Source organism: Acanthopagrus latus, chromosome 15 (assembly GCF_904848185.1).
Source record: "Acanthopagrus latus isolate v.2019 chromosome 15, fAcaLat1.1, whole genome shotgun sequence".
In the NCBI taxonomy this organism is placed as follows: Eukaryota; Metazoa; Chordata; class Actinopteri; order Spariformes; family Sparidae; genus Acanthopagrus; species Acanthopagrus latus.
The window spans coordinates 21,053,952-21,076,182 of NC_051053.1; the positions used below are offsets into that span (position 1 = coordinate 21,053,952).

Below are 22,231 nucleotides of genomic sequence, written 5' to 3' on the forward strand. Positions count from 1 at the left end.
GGAACACTTAGTGGTTTTGCTTTCAGTGGCCCAGAATAGTGTAGACTTAAGTTCACAGTGCTTTTAAATATCACTTAAATGTATGCAGAAACACATCAGTGAAGCTTTAATTACCTCTGCCAGGAAGGTTACGTTTTAACCTGTGTATGTTTGTTGGTTGGTCGGTTTGTAAGCAGGATTACACAGGCAGTACAGAATGCATCGTTAGGAAATTTGGATGGAGGATCTGTCTCAGCCCAGAATAGTCTTCGCTAACTTTTGGTGCAGATCCGGATAAATGGACAGATCCATTTATCCATTTATCCATTTATCCCCCCCCCCCCCCCCCATCATTCTTTACAGACAGACAATTCAGAAATTCACATTTTGTTTTGTCACCCCTACAATTTCTGAGCACAATAAGACTTTAGTTTATACAAATCCCAGGTGTTATTGGACGTAATGTAGGTGCAGCACAGACAAAAGCCATTACGTTGTGAAATGTTATGTGTTGAAAACTTGTATGTTGAAGTAAACATGTATGTAACACTGTGATCCTACCCTCTCACTGAAGGTCAATAGTGCAGAAACAAGTGATGGAGGGCTGGAGTGGCTGAGACAGAGACACCATTCACCCTGTTACAAGCACTGAACCATCAAAAGGATTTTGAAGCTGTTATTTTAAAGGTAAAAAAGTCAATAATGCTGCTAAAACATTACATTGTTGTCTGCTTAACACAAGTGAAGCTGTGAAGCTAAGTATTATTGGGTCATTATCTACAATTTGTCACCTATCCAATTAAAAGAACAGATCTATATATGATCTGAACATGTTCTTATTTGATACCAGATTAGTCTTGATTGAATTAAAGGAGACCAGTGGGCCATGGCGGAGGTGTGCACTCTACTGAGTGCCATTCAAGTTGATTTATATTACCAGACATTTGCAGGGCTTCAATTTAAAACCAGTTGGAAAATATTATTCATAAGTTTAATTCGATACGGCTCCGTGTCCTGCACGGCTAACATTCGGACACAAACTTTCACACGGTTCTTTTCTTTCTACATGATTCTTTGTCTTTTCCTTATTTATTTATCCACTGAGGCAAGTGACAACCTTCTCTATCCTGAGGGGGGAAACACTGTAACAAAAAAAAAAAAGGGTGCGACCGCATTGAGAGAGCGCACTGTCATCATGTTTCACTACAGGACGGCTTACATGTGACCCCGCTCGCCACCTCCCTGTCTGTCTGTCGATACTTACGTGTATGTTTTTGGAGATGGAGCAAGAAGAATCAATGTCACACCCTCACATACACACTGTCCCCTCCTCCACACACACACACACACAAGTCTCAAGGGGTGACTGAATGCAGAAGTGCTTGGTTTTGTCTCAAGAAAACACCCAAATTAAACTATATTATCAATCCACATTTCAGAGAAATCAATAAAAGTATCTCAACACGAATATAAACGATCAAATGAACAACGCAATCAGTTGTGAAATAAAGAAAGAAGCACCGACACACTTTAATAAAAAGGATTTGTATTGTCTGTATTGTCAAACTGCACTACTGCATAACATACACAATACAAGTCATTTACTGACTGTACAACATGCCATTATGTTTTTTCTTTTTGATAATAATAATAATAATAATAATAATAATAACAAAAAGGATGACTATATATATGTACACAACTCTGTTACAAGTTCAATCCATCACTTGTTGTCCAGATAAACAGCACTGACCGACAAAAAAAACAACTATGGTCATCTTCGTCTAGGGATCTAAAAACCTCGATTGAAAGAAACACAGTTCAAACACATCAGCAGAGTAAAGTACTGTTCCCACTACGGCCCGAGATTCGGTGATAAATGCAATAAATTAAACAAGAGAACAATGGAGGAGGTCGAATGTCACCCTTTGAAATGTGGGGGAGTCTGATCTCAGATGCCACTGCGCGGCTGAGCATGCCTGTCGATTGTATTTCTCGTAAAAAGGAGGAATGTTCGTCACTCTGCTCTCTCGCTCGTCCAATCTGTCCCTCCCGCCTCGTCCTCAGTACATCCCGGAGGTCTGCAGGAACACTCTGCCCTCTGAAACCCGCACAGAAATCCAGATTAATAAAACAAAAACAGTTAAGTCCCTTCAACAAAGGACAGATTCCTAGATGGTAGACCACAGGGACTGGAGGAAAAAAAAAATTAAATCCTGCGTGATATTAATGTATTCATATACATAAATATTGAACAAGGTCTTCTACAACCTTGACCAAATCATTAATAAAAGATCATTATTTAGTAAGGCCCAGTTGAAAGTGTTTTTCGGCCCCCTGATCCCTGTTTTTGGCGATAAAACTTCCTGGCACAAAGGAACCACATCCTGCCCTGCTGTCTGACAGACAATTCCCCTTTAAATGATTTATTACTGGGTGTTAATTATGCAAATGATGTCCAAACAAACTCGTCACGAGGACAATTAAGACAGCCGTTAATTAGTGGCCAGTTCTCTTCTTGCTTCACTGACATTCAATTAAAAATTGCCTTTGAACAAGCACACTGTCTGCTGCGGCGGCCCTGGCACGGCGCGGAGCAGAGGTGGGCTGGAGCCACTGCACTCGTTTGACGAGGCCAGGCTACAGATCACGGCCGTTTCTTTTTCTGTCTGTTTAAGATGTTGCATGTGGGATTTTCTCATTAATCTGTCCCGGTGAAGACAATAATGTTGGCAAAATAAATATATTAAACGCTTGTCTCCATTAAAACGCCAGCCCCGGTGAACTGCCTCACGCTTCATTTGATTTTGCTCAATTTCTCAGGAGCAGTCTCCATGTGAAATCTTTGAAAACCCTTCCAGTAGACTGGTCAGTTAAGCATCAGGAGGAGGTGAAATAATGAAATCTGTTGTCCTAGCTCAGTTAATAGGAACTAAATAAATCCCCAGCAGAAGGTTTATCACAGTTTATTTCACAATTCAAACACAGAAAATGGCATTTTTTTGATGAGAATAACTGAGTTTACTGCTGCTGACAAGTAAGTAATGCCCACGAACTTGTTGCAGTGCCTCCACAAATGTTTTTTTAGAGCTGGTCTCAAACCTTCAAGTCTGACACAGACTGCATCACTCTAAAACTGTCTTGGTAAGATATCTGAATCAGTCTCTCCCATGTGTGACACAATGTATCACACTTATTCTGGCATTGTCCAGGAGTAGTAGTGTCACATATTTAATTGGTTTTCCAGCGATACGGAGCTAACTTGGCCAGAGTATAGTTTGCCATTATTTGGTTGCTCTGACAAGAAAAGAGCCCCTCTTTGCCATCAGAGGCAGGCATGGCTGCAGCTACAAAATTAATATCGCTAAACTGGAAGTCTCCGTCGCCCACCATGTCTCGGGAGGTGGCTCAACAAGATGCTTCCTGTTGCCAAGAAAGGAACAGATTGGAATTCACAAAACTATTTCAGAAGGTGTTGAAGCTGTTTGTGACATTGCTTGATGAGACCAAACTCTGTAACTCAGGAGTTCTGCTGCTATGTTGTAACTACATTAGTTGCTTAGGAGAATTCTGCAACACTCAATGTTTTTTGGGGGCGAACTTATCCTTTAAAAGATCACGTTTAACGATTTTGCTTGACGTTAACATTTATCTTTCCTTCTTGCGGATAACAGAGCCTGGCACACAAGTAAGAAAATAAAAATATCAAAGTTCTATAATGAGGTTGTTTGTCTTAATCTCCTCCGAGTTGTTTTTTTGGGAACAGGACATTTTAGCAGTGACAGCAGCTTTTCTACTTCAGTTTTTTCCTGTCTAATAATTGCACAACACTCTTACTGGTCACAATATGAAGGCTGTTATGTGGACGCCTGTACCTTGTACTGTTGCCTTGGTGTCCAGCCTGTTGGCATCGTGGTTGCTCCCGTCCACGTCCTGGGTCACGGATTCTGTGTGAGGAGGGGCTGCTGATGATTGATGGCCTGTAGTTGGGTCGTTAATTAGTAAAGACACTTAATTAGAGGCGATGTTGCGCTGAATGCTTGCCGACATCCGATATGAAAATGAGGTTGTGTTAACTTTAGGCTCGATTCTGAGTCAAAACAGAAATGAAACATTTATGAAGGAAGAGTCTGTGTGTGTGTGTGTGTGTGTGTGTGTGTGTGTGTGTGTGTGTGCGTGTGTGTGTGTGTACCTGTGTGTGAGCTGGAAGTGTGCAGCAGGGTGTGCTCTGCCTGGTCGCGGAGTTTGACCTCCTCCTCCAAGGCCTCCTGAAGTCTCCTCTTATTCCTCTTTTCCTTCTTCAGGCGCTTCTGGATCAGAACTAAATGGAAGAGAAGACGAAGAAGAAGAAGAAGAAAAAGAAGAAGGAGGATGTCAAAAAAGGTTACATTCGAATTATTCATTTATTGTACAAATGATCGTTCTGTATGGCCTCCCTGTTCCCCAGCCTTCCTGGATCTTCACATAAGAGATTTGAGGGAAGAAATCATGAGGTTTGAGTGGTTGTTGTGTTCAGGGATGATTAACTGATTAACTGTTACCATCATCGGTAGTTAGCATTAGCAAAAGTACTCGTCAGTTAAATGCATTTATGTCATTTTAATAATGTAAACATTTAAATCACATGTTGACCGAATTTGCAGTAAAATGTCTTCCTAATGTCAAATGTTGCTTAATAAAAAAACGTTTTTAAACTTTACGAGGGTTAAAGCTGCTCTGACATGATATAGTTTTATTAAAACAAATGTTAAGTAGCTCTGTAGTCCAACAGTAATCACTGTTATAGAGTGTTTGGACAGTGATCCATGTCTCTCCTTCCCTCGTTCGTGACATTTTCTGATATCCCTGCCGACTTTATCGGAGTATGACAGAGAACTCCATGAAGAGATGTTCCTGTTTGCTGATCAACGAACAGACAGCAGGATCCTCCTGTCTGCTGATCTGTCTGGTGATAACCGCTTTAAACTTCAGGGATCTTTTCAGGGAGTTTTTATGGACATGTCTAGTTGTGTTGGTGTGGTTGAATGCAATATTAATTTAAGAATTTGGGATAAAATCCAACACAAGCTTCCAATGTATCCCTCTGGTGTGACTTCATCTAACAGTCTCTGATTGACACGTTCTCTCTCCGTGTCTGTCACAGCTTCTTTTGAACGTGCCAAACTTTAAGTTCAAAGTTATTTACCTTTGCAGGGTTAACATGCTGAGGGTTTATTTTGCTGTGTCTGTAAAGTCTACCGGGTTGTTTTCTCCCAAGATGCTGCATATGATTCTTGATGCAGTGCAGTCGGTCTACCTCTGTTTTTCTGCTCCAGGCTTAGCTGTCTCTCCAAGGTCTCCCTGAGCTCCCTCTCTCGGACCAGCTCCATCTTCAGCTCCGTCCTCTCCAGCTGGTCCTGCTTCTCCTGCGCCCGTGCGTTCTCTATGGCAACCCTCAGCAGACCCTGCTTGGAGACACACAGGCGCACATCAACAGGTTATACGCTGAACTAAAGCCAGGGGGAATGAGATCCCTGACTTCACCTAATCACCTAATCCTGAGTAAATATTTCTGTTGTTCCTGGCACTTTAACAGAGGCAGCGTGATGCTAAACTTTCAAGGTTAGAATGATTCAAAATGAGCCGGTGTATAAAAAAGAGAGAATGTGAAACCACATCAATGTAAAAGCAGAAAGATCACAAAGATGTTGACTCTTCCTTCGGGGCAACGTTTAGCCCAGGTGTAAAATTCTTGGATTTGCTCATGAATCATGATTTCTGCCATCACATCAGGGCTAGATGAGGTCAAAAACATGTTCTCCCAGCCGGAGAGCGCTTTCTTTTATCGTGAATCTGCCGTAACAAAGACGTGTAAAATCTGAGAGGCAGGTCGGCACACGCCCTTCACGATTACCGCACATCCTAAACGTCTGCCTTGTCTGCTTATTTACCATTTCAGGAAATCCCAAAGAGTGGTTCATCTCCCTTCCTATTCATCTCCGAGTGTGATAATAATAAAGCCCCGGCAGAGCCTCACCTGGATGTTCGTGAGCAGGGTCTCTATGGAGGACAAGCCTTCCGGGAAGATGAAGGGAGTGTGGTGGAGACCTGCTGGGAGCTTCTGTCCTGCAGGGTAAGATACCCTCTCACAGCTCTCCCTGCCTGACGGGGGTTTCTGGTAGACTTGTCGATCACAGCTCTCCCTGGTTGTGTGAGTGGCCAAGGAGCTGTTATCTGGTGGGGAGAGAAAGACATTTTGATGTATAATCAGTAAGGTCAATTTTCTTCTGGTTGAATCAGTTCAGCACGAAGGGCTTACAGATTCCATCTGCAAACATTTCCTCATTGTGAACAAACCCATGAAAAGATCAGAGTCAACTCTGAATTTATCCAACTACAAACTATGTTCTGGGTGGTCAAAGCCTCATACAGCTGAGGGTTGTCCCTGGTGTATAAACAAAAAGGTACAGTTCACCTCCAAATAAATAATAGACACATTCATTTTAATCCAAATTGCACATTTTTGCCATGTAGTTCCATTGTGTATGAGAGAAGGCAGACATCCTTACAATATCTCCAAAACTCTTGAACGATCAAGATGGATAAATTGCACTTCAGGTACAAGGAAAATATGTATTCTTGATTTTGGGGTGAACTGTCCCTTTAAATTACAGTTTAAAAACACCTCAACAAGCCACACCATTGCACTGGATTACACAGTGCCTCACTAGTCAGAACATGTGCATTGTAGTTTTTTCCCCACACACTGCTGTCCGATATCTAAACGTTTGGTCTTGGTTAATTAACATATGTTGAAACTTACAGCTCCCAGTTTTAGGAAAAACCTTATTAAGTACATATTTGTGATCTGTTTCTAAAGATTGATGTCTTCAGTAGGAACAGATGAGCGCCACATACTGGGCAGGTAATTCCGAAAGTATTCAGACGTCGACTTATTCATTGTTAGTTTGAGTCTCTTCTTGGATTTTGTTGACAATAAGAAAAACACAGAGCGATATCCTTTAATCAGTATGAATACAGTACAGTAGGGGGCTTTCTTTTCTGAAATGAAGTCACTGTCAAAATGAACATCTTAAAAAAGTCACTTTTTCTTTGAATTTTTTTTGGTGAAATTACTTTATAAATCTGTGGTGTTTAAGTTTTGTTTTCATATTTTCATACATTGCTGATCCCTTTATACGACATTACATTCATCTGGCGGATGTTTTTTTTTTTTTTTTTCCTACAATCAGAGCATTCGATTCCAGTAGAAACAACACAGATTTCTTTTCCTTTTCTTCACTCCTTCCTCTACTTTGAAAGTACCCTTTTGAAAAGCGCTATTAAAGTTTATCCACTATCTTTCCTTGTGTTACTGACAAATGGGAGCAGTCCACAGTACAAACTCTTTCCTGTTCATTATACCGTTTCCAAGACTTCAGGTGTTGCGTTTGTTATAAATAAGCAAACAGATCCTTGTTCCAGCGACAGTATGTGAGCACATTTCTCTAATTTATGGCTTACTAACACATTTATTCAATTTCTTGTAAAGATATCAAGCCCAACAGTAAATAGGTCTGTACACTAATTACTGTCTGCATGTAGACATACGCAGAAGTCCTGGTTTGGGCTTTTGAAAATGTGGCTACCCTTTATTAGATGGCACTCTGCCTATTGATAATGCATCACAGCTTGACATCTCCCATAAAAACAGCTAAGAAGCTGCATTATGGATGACCATCTGTTTGTAAACCTGAGAACTGCGTGTTCCCGATTCGTGACAGTGGGGGAGATGAAGATTAGCCATTTTCTGCATTTTTTTCTCCCCCCACATCAGGCAGTTGCTCACTTTATCCGTCGACTGTCATCCGAGCCACTGAGGACGAAGACGTCCTGGGAGTCCGGGTGGTTATTGGAGCAGAGACGAGTGCGAACGTGCGATGTGATATCTGGCACTTTTCTCTGTCTGTGACAAATGACAGTGTTTTCTCCACTTAGCTGACCACAGCATCTTCTGCTCCAAATCCACCCACCTCCCCTTCTTCGCCTCGGCCTCACGTCTTGGCAACTGTCACATTCAAGGTGTTTCACAGATGAGAAGCAATACCCCCCCCCCTCCTCCTCCTCTTTCTCCCTCTTTCTTGCTAAAAGCATTGCTCTGTAGAGAAAGGTAATTAGCAGGTGCTGGCGAGCTCAGCGGAGGGCATCCAACTACACTCCCGTGGCTCACATACAGACTCACACACACACATTCGTAGCCGCTGAAGTGCGCAGTCAGCAGCGTGGGCTCCCCAGGCTCCTTGGATGTGACTGATCCTTTATTGAGTTACTGTTTTACGCCTACTTTACCTCACACTCACACACACACACACACGTTTGGCATAAATACACACACACACACACACACACACACACACACAGACACACACAGCTGCCAGCTCGTTTGATCATTTACCCATCTCCCTAACCAAGGTCACTGTCTGTTTTTCTCTTTTCTCCCAACTTCATCTCTCTTATTCCTCTCCCACCCGTCCCCAGGGCTAATGAACTTCACCACGTGAAGACTGCCAGTCAGCGGAAGAGAAAGGGAGGGAGGGAGGAAGAGAAAGGGGGAGACAGAGAGAGAATAAAATTCTGCTGATGTTTGGTTAATGGGAGTGAGGTGTCAGGGATGGCCTCTGATCTTTGCTGCATGGATACGTTGTTCAAAGACCACTGAAACAGCACACACAGCCAAAACTGACTCACACACACACACACACACTCAGAGATTATCATACAATAGATTGATAGAGTGACAGCGCCGGGGTGCTCTTTGAAACTCCGCTCAATCCACAATAAACCCATTCTGTGATGTTGTAGGTCAAGTACAAAAGCCTGCAATCCAGCAAATGTACATGTGTTTCATTTGCATGCAGCAGAATCAATTGGAAATCAATTGCATAAATGCGATGTGTGATGCATGGCATTCACGTTGCTGCTGCCATCACTGCTTTGTCAATATGTTCACAGATACCTGACAGCATCTGAAACCTTACCTAGGAGGCCTTTGTGATTTTTAGATTCGATTACCGAATAATGTGATTCAGTATTAGAATACATTTACACAGGGCGCGTGCACACACATACAAACGCTCAGCTTCTCTCTCCCTGTCTCTCGCTGTGGATTTCTGCTGACTGTTTGTCCTTGAGCAGTCCTCATTAAGCTAATGCAAACCTCCCTGACAGAGAGAACCAAACAACTGACGTTGCAGCGCCGTGGCAACGCGGGCCCTAACGACAGGGAGGCGGTCGTTATGCAGATGAGGTCCAGCTGAGAGCGCGGGAGGCCGCCTGGCTCGTTAGGCCGCGGCCCGGCAAATGGCTCGCTAATGTAACACTGCTTCCTGGTCTAATGGAGCCCTGTTTTGCAGAATTATTTGTCTTTGCTCTCTGCGGGAAGCCGAGGGGGGCCACCGACAGCGAGGAGGAGAGGAGGAGGAGAAGTGGCGAGACTGTGAATCCTTATCGACCTGTTACGGTGAGATCCCTTCCCTGTCAAACTGTTGGAAAGCCTTTTGCTTTTTTTAAAACAGATAGCGTTAAATAAGCCATCGCCACAAGTGTGAGTATAAATGACGACAAAGACGGGTGGATTGGACGGAAGCTGAGTGCTTGTTGGACTGTATTGACAGACTTTGGGTAAAGGAAATTGATTTGTCCGAGAAATAATCATTACTCATGAATAATCATTGAATGATTAATGACCACAACAAGAGGTTTTTTGGAAAACAGCAAGAACTTGACCTTTGGAGTGAGACTGACAATGTCATTCTATGAATGTGTAAATCGCTTCTAAAATAAGACATCTAAATACACGATAAAAGATCTTAATTTGTGTCCGTTAACCCAATGCTGACCTGAGCTATACAAACATAAATACCTCTGTCAGTGTGGCCCCTCTTGTTCTCCTTGCTGTGCTCCACATCTGTATCCCGGCCCCCCTGCACCACACCGGGGGAATGTCCCAACACATTGTGACTTGATGACAGCCCGTTGTCCTGTGGGTCTGCAGGGGGAAATAAAAAGTTAAAAGTGATTATAACTCGTAAAAATCGCTCACAGGTTTTGTTACAGCCAAAGTGTCCTTCCGCCACCTGGGCAGATCTCACAGGCGAGTACGTACGTGCTGTTTCTGCAGTGCGCTCTGTGTGAGACGGTGAACTCGACACACTGCTGCTGTGATTGGACGACATCTGAGCTTCCTCCAATGAGGGGGAAGGGGAGGGACTGTCGCGCACTCGCTCCTGCCAAAACAACCAAAATATGATTATCGTGACAAAATTGTTCTAAAACAGAGATATTTTCACAAAAATTCTACAGTTTCATGGAATATTTATTTATTACAATAAAACATTTAAAAAAAAAAAAAAAAAATCCAATTTTTATCCTTGTAGCTGTGTTTTGGCTTTGTAGGGCAGAATAGATGTATCCACTTATCAAGAAAAAGATATTCTTGGAAAAGCTAGTACATAATACATGATGTTACATTTGCTGTTTACAGGAAAAATGTTTGGCTTGTTTCAATATGTGTCATAAACCATCTTTGGGACCCAGCCCGGGGTTTGGAACACAATGGTCTGCATCATCAAAATGATGACAGTACTTCCTCTGATTGACAAACACATGCTGTAATACTTTGCGAGGACTGACCCTACATAACATTTTTGCCAACATACAATCCGTCCAACACCTCCTCCAATCAATCTTAAGAGTGAAGCAACTAAATCACAGGCCTGTTTTGAAGCAAAGTGACCGACTTGGCCAGGAAGGCTGGAGTTTCTGTCTGTATACAGGATATCTTCAAAAATGTATAAATAGATATGTTTGTGGAAGGAACAACTGATTACATTCTGGTAGTGATCCAGAAGTTGGATATCCATCAGTAGACAATTACTGGTTTAGAGCCATACCATTGGATGAAAGAGGGATAGAAACTTGATTCTAATTTCTGTAAATTATCAAAATATTGAATCTTCTTGAAGTTTGTGAAAAGGTGGAACAATGCTAATTTTAATATCACGAGTTCCCAAGCATCACGTGGACTGAGGCTGGCTGGTGGTCAGCTCCACCGAGCTGATGGGCCTCTGAGTTCACCTTAATGACGGAGGTGGGAGCCCTGGCAGGGGGCTTGGCGTGGAGATGCGCCACATTGGCCATGCTTGCCAACGTGTTCAGTCGGTTCATCTGGCCCATCGCCATGGAAACGGAGGCCGGCGCCAGGCTGGCAGGGATCAGAGGATGTGACATCATCATGAAGGGCAACTGATCCAGAACTGGTGGGGGAGAACAGAGTGAAATAGAGATGTATTAAGCAGAGACAGTACAGTAGAGTACAGTAAGGGGGGTGTCGCTTTTCATATACAGCAAAGGTCGGCCCAGCAGCTCTGTTTAAAGGCCATCACTGTGCACGCACCCGACATGAAACAGGTCTCAATTCATTGTGCTTCACTTGTATTTATCCATCACAACTTAAAGGCCTTCTTCTGCTCACTGGTGTGTGAACTGAACTGGAAACACACAGCGTCTCTGGATGACAGGACTGAAACTGGACACCGATGCCATTCCGCTGTGATGTCAGTATCACCTGGATGACTGCTCTGCTTCTAAACCACGACTCCAAAATATGCCAGCATGTGCGCCTCGAGGGATGTCGAGTGTGGAAAAAGATGAGCACGGGAGGGAGAAGACATGACTGAGATATACTTGTTCTGCTCATTACAACACAAAGATTGTAAAGATAGCAATGGCCTGGATATGTTGCTGCGACGCCAAAAAAACAGAAAAAATGCATTTTGTGAGCATCACCTGCAAAAGCACAATTCAGCCCCTTTGGAATTAAGACAAACTGGCAAACTTTTTCCTTCAATGCCCCGGTGTTCTTGATGATAATCCAACACGGTTCAAACCAAACTCTTATTATCTCGGCCAATCTGTTGTTCGCACTCTTCTATTTAAGACAAGCATCCACTATCTTTAAACAAAATCCTTCCTCTCAACAGCACCCTAGTGGGTTGTCGCGGTCCCTCTATTCATGAAACAAACAATCCTGTTGAGGGGGGAGAAAATGACATAAATATTTATCATTTAATAAAAGGGAAAAACAAAAACAAAAGAAACACAGGGAGGAAGTGGAACAAAAGAAGCTGATGGCAGTCCTGGTGCTGGGCCAGCAATGCACGCCGGGTAATTATAAACACAAAGGAAAAAATCTTGGACTCTATTCCACACAATTGTCACAAATAATAGAACGAGTGCATGGAAACAAAAAAAGGCTATCCAAAGAGGAGAGATGAAATAGAACAAATAGCGTAGGGGAAGGAAAGAAAGATGGGGGGGGGGGGGGGGGGAGAAAGAAAAGGCAAAGTAAGAAATAAAGAGTGAGGCGTTGACTTTACGAGTCGGGCTCGCTGGACATATGTGCAGTGCTTTGTGCATTTGGCAGATTAGTCTCTCACTTGCCCAGAGCAGAAACCAATCCAAACAAAAGATCTGTCTGAATGGAGCTAAATAACCAGATGCTCCGACAATCAACTAGCAGCCAACTCCAAATATTAAGCCTTGGTTAGAGACCAGCGCTCCACTTTTTTCTGTCGCTTACCCCCTCCTCCCCCTCCACAACCCCAACACCCCCCCCCTCCCACTTCATAATTTCATTTTCACTTTCATTCCCTCTCTCTTTCTTTCTTTCTTCTCAACGCTGTTTTTCTCCCCCTACCTCTCCTGCCCTCCCATCACTCTCTCTTATGTTTCATTAAAAAACATCAAAAGTCAAAGTGCCTCTCTTATGTTTATCCAAACAAACCATTACTGTAAACAAACAGTTACTGTAAATTTCCCAGAAGATCTTGTTAAATGCAGAAATGGCTGCTCCCTGCTCTTCCGCGGCCCATAAGGTGTCACACTCAGCATTTGTGAGTGTGTGCGTGTGTGTAATCCGAGATTGCCTTTGTAGTGGTTAGAGCTCTGGTAGGGGCCCATCCTTCCCATAAGGCCGTGGGTGGCGGTATGGAAAAAACACACATTGTGCTTATGTGTGTATGTATGCCTGCGCTCTTTGTCTGTGTGTGTGTTTCCACTTGACTCTATCATTAACAGTGATTAAGCTTTACAGGTTTATAATGGCTGGTGGTAACCATGCCACCTAACTGCGCGCAGATGCTGGCAGTCGTAACTGAGAGTATACAGTGGTAAACAACGCTTAAGACTGGGAGTGTTTACAGACATGGGTAAAGACAAAGATTTACTACACAAACACACAAGAAAGAGTCGACGCCAAAAAAACAGGTGGGCTTATAATAGAGATGCAACGATCAGTCGATCAATAGATTAAAGGGGCACTGTGCAGTTTTGGATTAGAAATTAAAACCCAGAGTGTTTAAATCTACAAAGCATAAAAGGTCAGAGAATTGGGCGCCTCGCTTCTTAAACATAAGGATTTAATACTTTTCTTTGTCATTTATGATAATAAATGAGGAATCTTTGGGTTTAGAATAAAAAAAAAACCTTAACGAGTTCACTCTGGGGGATTGTGATGAGTATTCTAAACACACAGTCATGGAAAACCTGCTTTTACTTATCTATTATTTTATTTCTTCAATTAAATGTGTTTTAATTACTCGTTTTCATTTAGTTGTCTTTGTTCAATATTCTACATTCTGTTTCCAATTACATGTCTTTTTATCAAATTAACAGAGTGAAGCCAAACAAAGTTTATTTGTAGCTGGGTACAATGACAGCAAAGAAGAATCTGACTAATTGACCAGCGGATTCATCGAAAATGAAATACCACACGTTACACACACGTCATATGTGTCCTTTGAATTTCTGCAGAGCACAAGGACACACTCTTGTTTTTTAATTTCTGTCCTACAGCCTTGCAGCCACAGGAGTGTGTGTGTGTGTGTCACAGGTTGATAGCGTATTCCACACAGGCCTCCATAAGCCCTGTCATCTGTCTAAACACACTGATGTCGCTTTAACCTGTCGATAACAGTGGGGGCGGTGCGTCCGATTTTTTCCCCCTTTTTGTGTGCGTGTCCGTGTTTGCGTGCGCGCGTGTGCGTGCGTGCGTCCGTTCCGCCATCGATTGTCCAGCATTTGTCGTTTGCATTCAGGATAGTGAATTAGAGAGAAGACTATTGATTTGGCTTCAGCCTCTCATCTTATTCATCTCTCTATCATCCCGGTGTGTCTGTCTGTGTGTGTGTGTGCGTGTGTGTGTGTGTGTGTGTGTGTGTGTGTGATGGTGCTCCACTTTCGCTGGCTGCTCTCCTTTCACTGCAAAGCCAGGAGCCAATGTTTGCAGGAGGAGGAAATGTATGACTTAAAAAAAAAAGAAAGAAAGAAAGATACCTGCACATGTAAGGGATTCAACTCCAAAATGAAGTGATTCGGTGCTTTCCAGGGACAAAGGGACTTAGCTGTAAATGAGAACACGGCTTACTCAGCTCTGAAAAGCGAAGACTTTGTTCCAGTAAATCCTGAGGTGGTGTTACTCAGTATGACAGGCCAACACCATGTTGAGCATGAGTAACAGAGCCGGTTCGGGTCTACGCTGTCTTGATGTGATGACTAATATGTACTAATGATCTTTCGGCAACCCATTGAGGCCGTGGAGCGGATGACCAACATGTCATAGAATCCCACCTCCCACAAGCCAGGAGCTGATGTAAATATTCAACTTTTATCATGAAGGAAATGAAAAAATAAAAAATAAAAATAGCAGACAAAAACATCTGCTCCTGATGCTTTGATGATTTGGATTACCTGCCCCGGATGTCTTTTTTCTGATTCCATCTGAAGAAACTGACTCATCGCTGCTGCAGTTTGTTTTTATTCACTCACAGCCTCTCAGAGGAAACACACAAGCAGCAGATGTGATGTCACATCCTGGTTTTAATCAGCTCGCTTCAGCTGCTGCACATAAACACAGCTGCTCAAGTTGTATTGACTTGGCATCGCAAAATGTGTACAAACAACAACCTGCACGACGTGTCATATGACTGTAATTAAACATTTCACATTCTCCCACACGCACATGCGTGTGCGTGTGGGAGAATGTGAAATTGTGTTTGGCGGGACGACTCACCTAGAGAGTGGTTGTGGTCACCGTTCTCTCCGTTTGGCCCGCCATGATGTTGGTTGCTGTGATAACTGGCCATCGCCTCCAGCTTGATCTTCTTGGCCAGGGCAGACAGATCTGAGACAGAGAGACAGGCAGATATAGAGAGGGAGAAAAAAAAGACGGTAAGAAAGAAAGAGAAGGAATCAATAAGAGCCAGATCAATGGCCCCGGTGGAGGATTAGAGCAGTGGGTAGGCAGGAGGTTGTCAGGGGAAGACAGAGGCCAGCCATTCATTCTGACTGCACCGCTGCACTGGCCATTTAGTCTGCCAGGGAATCAGCGGTGATAGGAACAAGCCAGGACATTCATCTCTCCCACACAGGGACATCACATCCCACAGCAGAGCACACAGGACGACACTCAGCGTCTTCAGCAGCAGCTCCACCTTTAAGCCAGAAAGTGTTTCCTTATCAGTATAAATTAGGAGGAAATAAGCTAAGATACTTCTTAATAGGGGTTGTGCACTGTTGCACGATACGAAATGGAGAGTGACAAAACGTGGCAGGAGGGCCGAGCCACGTTTTAATTTGTGTCCTGAACCTCAGAGGGTAGTTTGACCCACCAAGCAACCTTTAAAACTCTATCTTGTGCCTGCAGAAAATTAAATATCTCATGCACTAATTCAGACAAACACGGTGAATTATTAAAGTTGGACAAACCACGCCGCTGTGCAAACACCACCAGGGAAATGCAAACAAACCATAAGTCTTAATTTCCTGACTTTGGATACATCGAAAAACATTTGCAACAAACTGAGCTGCCGAGTGTTTTTTTTTTTTGTGTTTTTTTTTCCCTTTCTTTCTTTTCTTACGCAACGGCTGTCTGAGGCGAACCGTCTGTCTGTCCAAGACAACCACAACAAATTGCTCCTTTTCTTCTCATCTTCTCCCTCGTCTCTCTCTTCCTGCTCTCCTCCCATCCCCTCTCCTTACTTTACCTTTTCAAATGTCAGCATCACAGCGGGACATAAGCCACCGTGTTGCGCGTGTGTGTGTGTGCGAGTGCAAGAGGGCGAGAAAGAGAGACTAAGGAGGATCACATCAAAGATTTCCCCTGCCTTTTACGCTCAAATGTCCTCCCTCTCTCTGCCTCTTTCCCCCCCTCTCATGTGGCCAGTTCTAATCAGTGGTGCTGACATTGCCGCCGTGCCCTCTCCTTTGGTGGAAAAAGACTCTTTTCCCACTGAGAAAGATGCTCTTGAACACTCGACGCGTAGACAACACAGGCGCGCACACTCGCACACTCAGACACACTCAAGCACCTTTGAACAGTGAGAGGAAGCGGCGCTAACAGAAAATGGCTTCTTTTGAGGCGGGGAATGAAAAGATCAGGTTGCAGTGAAGAGCACAAAGCCAAGGGCAACTTTGAGAGCGGCGAGGTGCCAACAATTACTTTTCTGCCTTTCTATGTGCTGCACACACTCACACACACACACGCACGCACGCACACAAACACACCACGACAGGGACTCAAACACACAACTGTTTATGACAAGAACAAGCAGCACTTTGGCCTTTAGCAGGCAGTTGACTAAGACAGACTCTGACATTACAAATAACAGACTTTCACACATTTTGGCTCAAGTTTTCACCTCAAAATAGTTCAATCATCCTAAAACTTAATTTCATCCTTGAAGAGACGATGAATGGGTTTTACCAAACACAAAAAATGTAACATATTTCCAATCCCGCTTGTGTTTTTAGGATATTTTTTTTAAGGATATTCTGAAATTGGCCCAAAGATGATAAATGTTGCTCAACAAGGCCTTTGTGTATTTATAATGCAAGTAAAAAGACCAACTTGCAACTTAGAGGAGTTGTTTCGTGCGTGTCAGCAGCGTCTATGCTAATTTCATTAATCACCATGCAGGTCGCCTCCCAGAGCCCGGCCTCCTCAAACTATCGATGATGGGTAAAATGTGTCATTATGAGGGTCTGCGGGGAAAGAAGACGGCCGCACCATCTTGTACGTTTTGGTTAAGCGACCTCTTCTTTCATTAAGCTGATTGGGTACCGCAGCATGTTGCCAGGCCATTGCTTTTCACCCTCCCACAGCTTGAAAAGAAAAGAAGATTTGAACTTTACCAACAGCTCCTCTGAGGGCTGAAGCAAACAAGATGACACTAATTCGCTCTTGGAGCCAAAACAGGGACTTCTACTGTGACTCCTGTTCTGTTGTGAAGAATACAAACCTTGACCTTATGAAAATCTTGTGAAAAGGGAGAGTGGCTTCCCCCTTGTAATGAATCTTTAATACAGAACACACTGGCAGGTGTACCAGATGGAAAGATGTTTTTAAAGTTTAATGTGATTCTGGTTTGTTTCTTTTTTATTTTTAAGACTAAACTATCATTTTTGTTAAAGAATAATTATATCCTAATTTACTTTGAGTTATTTGAAAATAGTGTTTTTCACTTTGCTACACTTATATGAAAGTATAACTGTGACAGTGACAGTGGTTTTAGGGCAGTATTAATGGAATAAATGTGTTATTCCAATAGGTTTTATAAAATGAACAGCGCCCGACTGACTTTCCAAAATTATTGAATATCACATTTTGTAGGTAGTCGCTCCAATAACAGATGTCAATGATCTATGTTCAATGATTCATATAATTAAGTTAAAGCCTAAACATTTTTTTGTTGTGTGTATTTCTTTTCTTTTGCTTAATTTACTCTGATAGATTTCAGTTTCAATCTTTCAAAGGCTGCACATGAGCGATCACTACCTTCCTATTCCCTCGTTCTCCTTGTTTCAACTTTATGTTCCTAAAATGCCATCTGGTTGAACCACAGGCTCTGATGCGTCACTGGCTGATCATCATCATTGATGAGGGTGTGACGATAACACTGAGCGGATGCTTTAATGGCCTCCTTAGACGTGCAAAGAAAAAAAAAACTTACTGTATATAGATTTTCTTTATTTACATGCAGAGTGAGGGCACTGCATTGTTTGAGTCTCTGTGATTATGGAGACAATAAAAATATAAGAAGCACAATAGAGGCAATAAATTAGAAATGTGTATTTAGTTAAACTTTAGTTAATAATTAGTTTACTGTTAAATCCTCTTCAAACTATTTATAAGTAAATGTCTATTGTAAAGTTGCAGCTGATGTTTACAATACTTTGTAAATGGTTGATAAAAAATGTGTAGTTCACCATACACATCATTTGGATGCAATAAAGTTGCAACAGTTTACTATTTCTTATTTTTCAAATAACTAATTAATTATACAGTTTAAATAGTTATTACAGAGGGTTACCAAAGCAGAGAGTAATGAACTAGAATGAACTGGAAACTTAAATTAACTTAATAAAGTGCAGCTAAGTATTTTTTGGGCCTTGATAAAGCAGTCTCCAATATCTGTGTTGTCCGATATGTGCTGATTTATTTATTAAATTTTTCTGCATATAATACAAAAAAAATATGGTTGGGATAATAATAATTATTAAATTCCAGATGATGTTTAGCGTTCCAGTGTTCCGGTGTCATTTTGGACAAAAAAAAGTATATTAATAAACTGTAAAACATCTTGTCTCCATTACCTAAGAATAACAAATATGTTTGATAACCACATATTAGGTAACATTGATGTCTCATCAGATATTCTTGATTCATGCAATATTACAATTTTCTTTGTATTCCCAGATGTTGGTATCAGCATCGTCCCCAAAAATTCCAGCGCAGGCTGTGCTTTGTTATTTTTTTTTAAATGCTTCGGGTTATATTTATATTGCATGAGAAATGATTAGTCTCTGTGTTATTTCAGTGTCTCTGTGTGATATTGTTTCTCCAGCACACGTGTGCACACGCCTACACATGTACTGTGTGTGTGCGTGGTGAGGCCTGGGTGGTCACCTGCAGGAGGCATGATCCCAGCGTGTATCAGCCCGCTGTGGGGCAGCATGTGGTGAGTCCCGCCCTCTGTCACACTCTGCAGCCTCTTGGGCGGTCGTCCTGGCCTCGAACTGCAGGCAGAAAAAACAGAAGCCAACATTAGTCATTAGGAAGTTTAATACTCGACTCGGCCTCATGCTGCGCCTGAGATGGGTGGCCTGGTTTGAGAACACTGTCCTTCGCTCTGTAAACCTCTAATCCTGCTGAAGTGTCAACAAGCAAAAACAGTGAAACCTGACCGGTTCCAGGAAGGCTGCTGCACTGCAAATCTGACCTCCCTGTGGATACGAGCAAGCAAAATAGGAGTTTCCCTATGGCATCAATAAAGCACCTCATTACTGTTCAGCTTACTCATTCATTTGTTTGCTTATTAAATGTGTTTGCTCGCCTCCTTCCCTCTCCGTCCTCCCCTCACTTCTTCGTCATTCATTCCCTTTTTTTTCCCGCCACGTCACACATTTCCCTCAATAAAGGCTGTGACTACAAGCAGATTCACATGGTTTGATTGAGCCGGGCATGCTCAATCAATCCTGGAGGAAGTCTGTGAAAAGCTGTCAGACATCACTTTGGCTCTGACTAAACGGTGTGAATGTCCTGACAGGGGAAATGACACGGGCCACATCAGGCTTAATGACAACCAGCGCAGCTCATCTCCTTTCATACCAGCCTGACATTGGACAACATGAGTCCGTCTCGCGAAAGTGAGAGCGCGAGCACATGTGTCTGTGAAGTGATGTTAAAAGAAAAGCAGAGATGCGGAGGGTGTGATAGTAAGCGAGAGGCTGATGAAAAGGGAGATGGAAGGACAGGTGAGGCAGAGGCAGGAAAAGGTGGGAGAGGGAGAGAGAGAGAAAGAGAGAAAAAAAAGAGGGTGAGATAGACTAGCAGCAGCAGCAGCAGCAGCAGCAGCAGCAGCTTCCTAGCGTGGGGTGTCTTTGAGCAGATTTTAATTAGAATCTAATCCAGCCGTCATTAAGGCCCCATAAACGAAGCTGTCAGTCAGGAGATTAATGGCGCCTCATTTGCATATTGCATATAATTCATCAATTACCCAGCAGAAAGGACCAATCCCCTGTTGACACACCCACTGGCTGAGGAAGGGGTGGGGGGGGTGAAGATGGAGAGAGACAAAAAGACAGAGAGAAAGATTGTGTAGTCACTAACTGTGGGAGAAAAACAGGTAGCTGGTGTGCGTGTGAGCGCGAGTGTGTGGCGCGTGTGGCGTGTGTGTGTGTGTGTATGAAGTGTTCAAAGGTTAATTTGATGAGCCGATGAGCTCCACAGTTCCTGCCCTCGGTTTTAATGAGTTGTTATTATTGTCTCTTATTATGGGCCCAGACCGACTGGGATGTGACAGCTGACATCAGATATCACACACACTTAGACGCACACACACACACACACGTACACGCACACAGGCACGTAGACAGCGAGGGGGCACACGCTCAGGTAGACACACGACATGACAGACACAGAGGCAGGAATGTGCAAGAGGGATGACGTTGTGGATGTGTGTGTGTGGGGGGTGTGTGTGTGTGTGTATTTTTTTGGGAGGCGGAGGTGCACTCACAACACACACACACACATTTTTTCGCGTTGCATATAGAGCAGCATACTGTGCTTAACAAACGCAGGAAATGTATTTTTAGGACTCGTGTTTGAAGGTAAAGCAACACAGTTCCACGGCAACTGATGTTGAAACACCTCAAATGAACACACACACACACGCACACACACACACACACAAATGCAGAAGCAAACACCAGCGGGGGAAAATAAAACACATTGAGACCAAAAGACTGTGGTTGGTTTTTACTGCAGCCACTTCCCTTTCCCTTACTACTGTTTATTTGCACACACTAATTAATGGCTTGTGTGTGTGTGTGTGTGTGTGTGTGTGTGTGTGTGTGTGTGTGTGTGTGTGTGCGCGCCTTTGTATATGTAGCATTTTAGGAGGCATAAAGAACTGGAACCTAATTTTGTGTTTAGTCTGCAAGTGCGTTGATACATCAAAGTGACCCATGGAGGGAGGTCTGTGTGTGTGTGTGTGTGTGTGTGTGCATGCAAAATGTGTGTTTTTGTGAGTGCGTGCGTGTGAGGTTGGAGAGCACCGGTTCCCTGAGGTAGGATTAATGAAAAAGCCTTTCATGGAAAAGTCATCAAGCTGAGGGGATGGAATGAGAGAGAGGAGGGGGAAGAGAGAAAACAGTGCATTGTGTGTGTGTGTGTGTGTGTGTGTGTGTGTGTGTGTGTGTGTGTGTGTGTGTGTGTGTGTGTGTGTGTGTGTGTGTAAGGTGTGTGTAGAGGAGGGGGTGTATGGCTTATGACCTCTTTGTCTCAAACTTTAATTAAAATCTCACCCAGACGTCCTCCCTCATGCCAACGCTCTGGCCACACACACACACACGTGCGCACAAACACACACACACACATTATTTTTCCTTTTTTTTTTTTTTCAAAGGGTGCTCTGTACATCGAGTTCTGCCCTCCAAGCTTAGCGTGTGTGTTACCTGAAACATGAAACGGCAAACATGGCAGCTGGAGCTTAGCACAGGTGGAACAGAACCAAAACATTACAAAGATGACAGATCTCTCTCTCTCTCTCTTCCTCAAACACACACACACACACACACACACACACACACACACACACACACACACACACACACACACACACACACACACACACACACACACACACACACACACACACACACACACACACACACACACACACAGCGACGGGAAAGAGAAAAGTAATGAAAGAAGAGGAAGTGTTACAGTCAAAACAGTGGAACAGCTACTGGCTTGAAGGCGACTGAGGTGCTGATAGGCAGCAGCTGTGTGTGTGTGTGTTTGTGTGTGTGTGTGTTTATGTAAGTGTAGGGAGGAAAAAAAAAAAAAAAAGACAGGACTAGCTCAAACAAGATTTTGTTTGGAATATATTAGCGGCGGTTTACAGCTCCCATGCTCCCATCCTTTCAATCTGCGTTCATCACACGGGTTTGTATTCGCCGTCACGGTCCGGTTTGATAAATCATATCGTGGTCGCCGCCGTCGCAGCAGCAGCAGCAGCAGCAGCAGCGCAGGAAGACTTATGCAGCTGGTTAGGGAAAGGCAGGGGGAAAGATTGATGTTGTGATCTTCCCTCTCAGATTCGAAGGCTGAGAAGCGTTATGCGCCATTGTTATTTTGGAAAGCCTGTGTGAT

At 43.2% G+C, this 22,231-nt stretch overlaps 1 protein-coding gene across 2 annotated transcripts in view; it reads right to left on the minus strand.

Annotated features, from left to right (window-relative positions):
* Nucleotides 1–1,505: 1,505 nt before the first annotated feature.
* The window catches only part of dachc (dachshund c), a 25,490-nt gene continuing 4,764 nt past the window's right edge, over nt 1,506–22,231 (minus strand). Inside the window, exons 2-11 of one of the 2 annotated variants that reach the window (XM_037124793.1) lie at nt 18,983–19,092; nt 15,089–15,199; nt 11,095–11,273; nt 10,124–10,244; nt 9,881–10,006; nt 5,996–6,192; nt 5,276–5,426; nt 4,172–4,300; nt 3,855–3,959; nt 1,506–2,080 (exon numbers count right to left, since the gene is read on the minus strand). In XM_037124793.1, coding sequence (XP_036980688.1) covers nt 2,043–2,080; nt 3,855–3,959; nt 4,172–4,300; nt 5,276–5,426; nt 5,996–6,192; nt 9,881–10,006; nt 10,124–10,244; nt 11,095–11,273; nt 15,089–15,199; nt 18,983–19,092 — 1,267 coding nt within the window. In that variant the 3' untranslated portion in view covers nt 1,506–2,042. The remainder of the gene's footprint in view (nt 2,081–3,854; nt 3,960–4,171; nt 4,301–5,275; nt 5,427–5,995; nt 6,193–9,880; nt 10,007–10,123; nt 10,245–11,094; nt 11,274–15,088; nt 15,200–18,982; nt 19,093–22,231) is intronic. The other variant, XM_037124794.1, reaches the window with a different exon arrangement.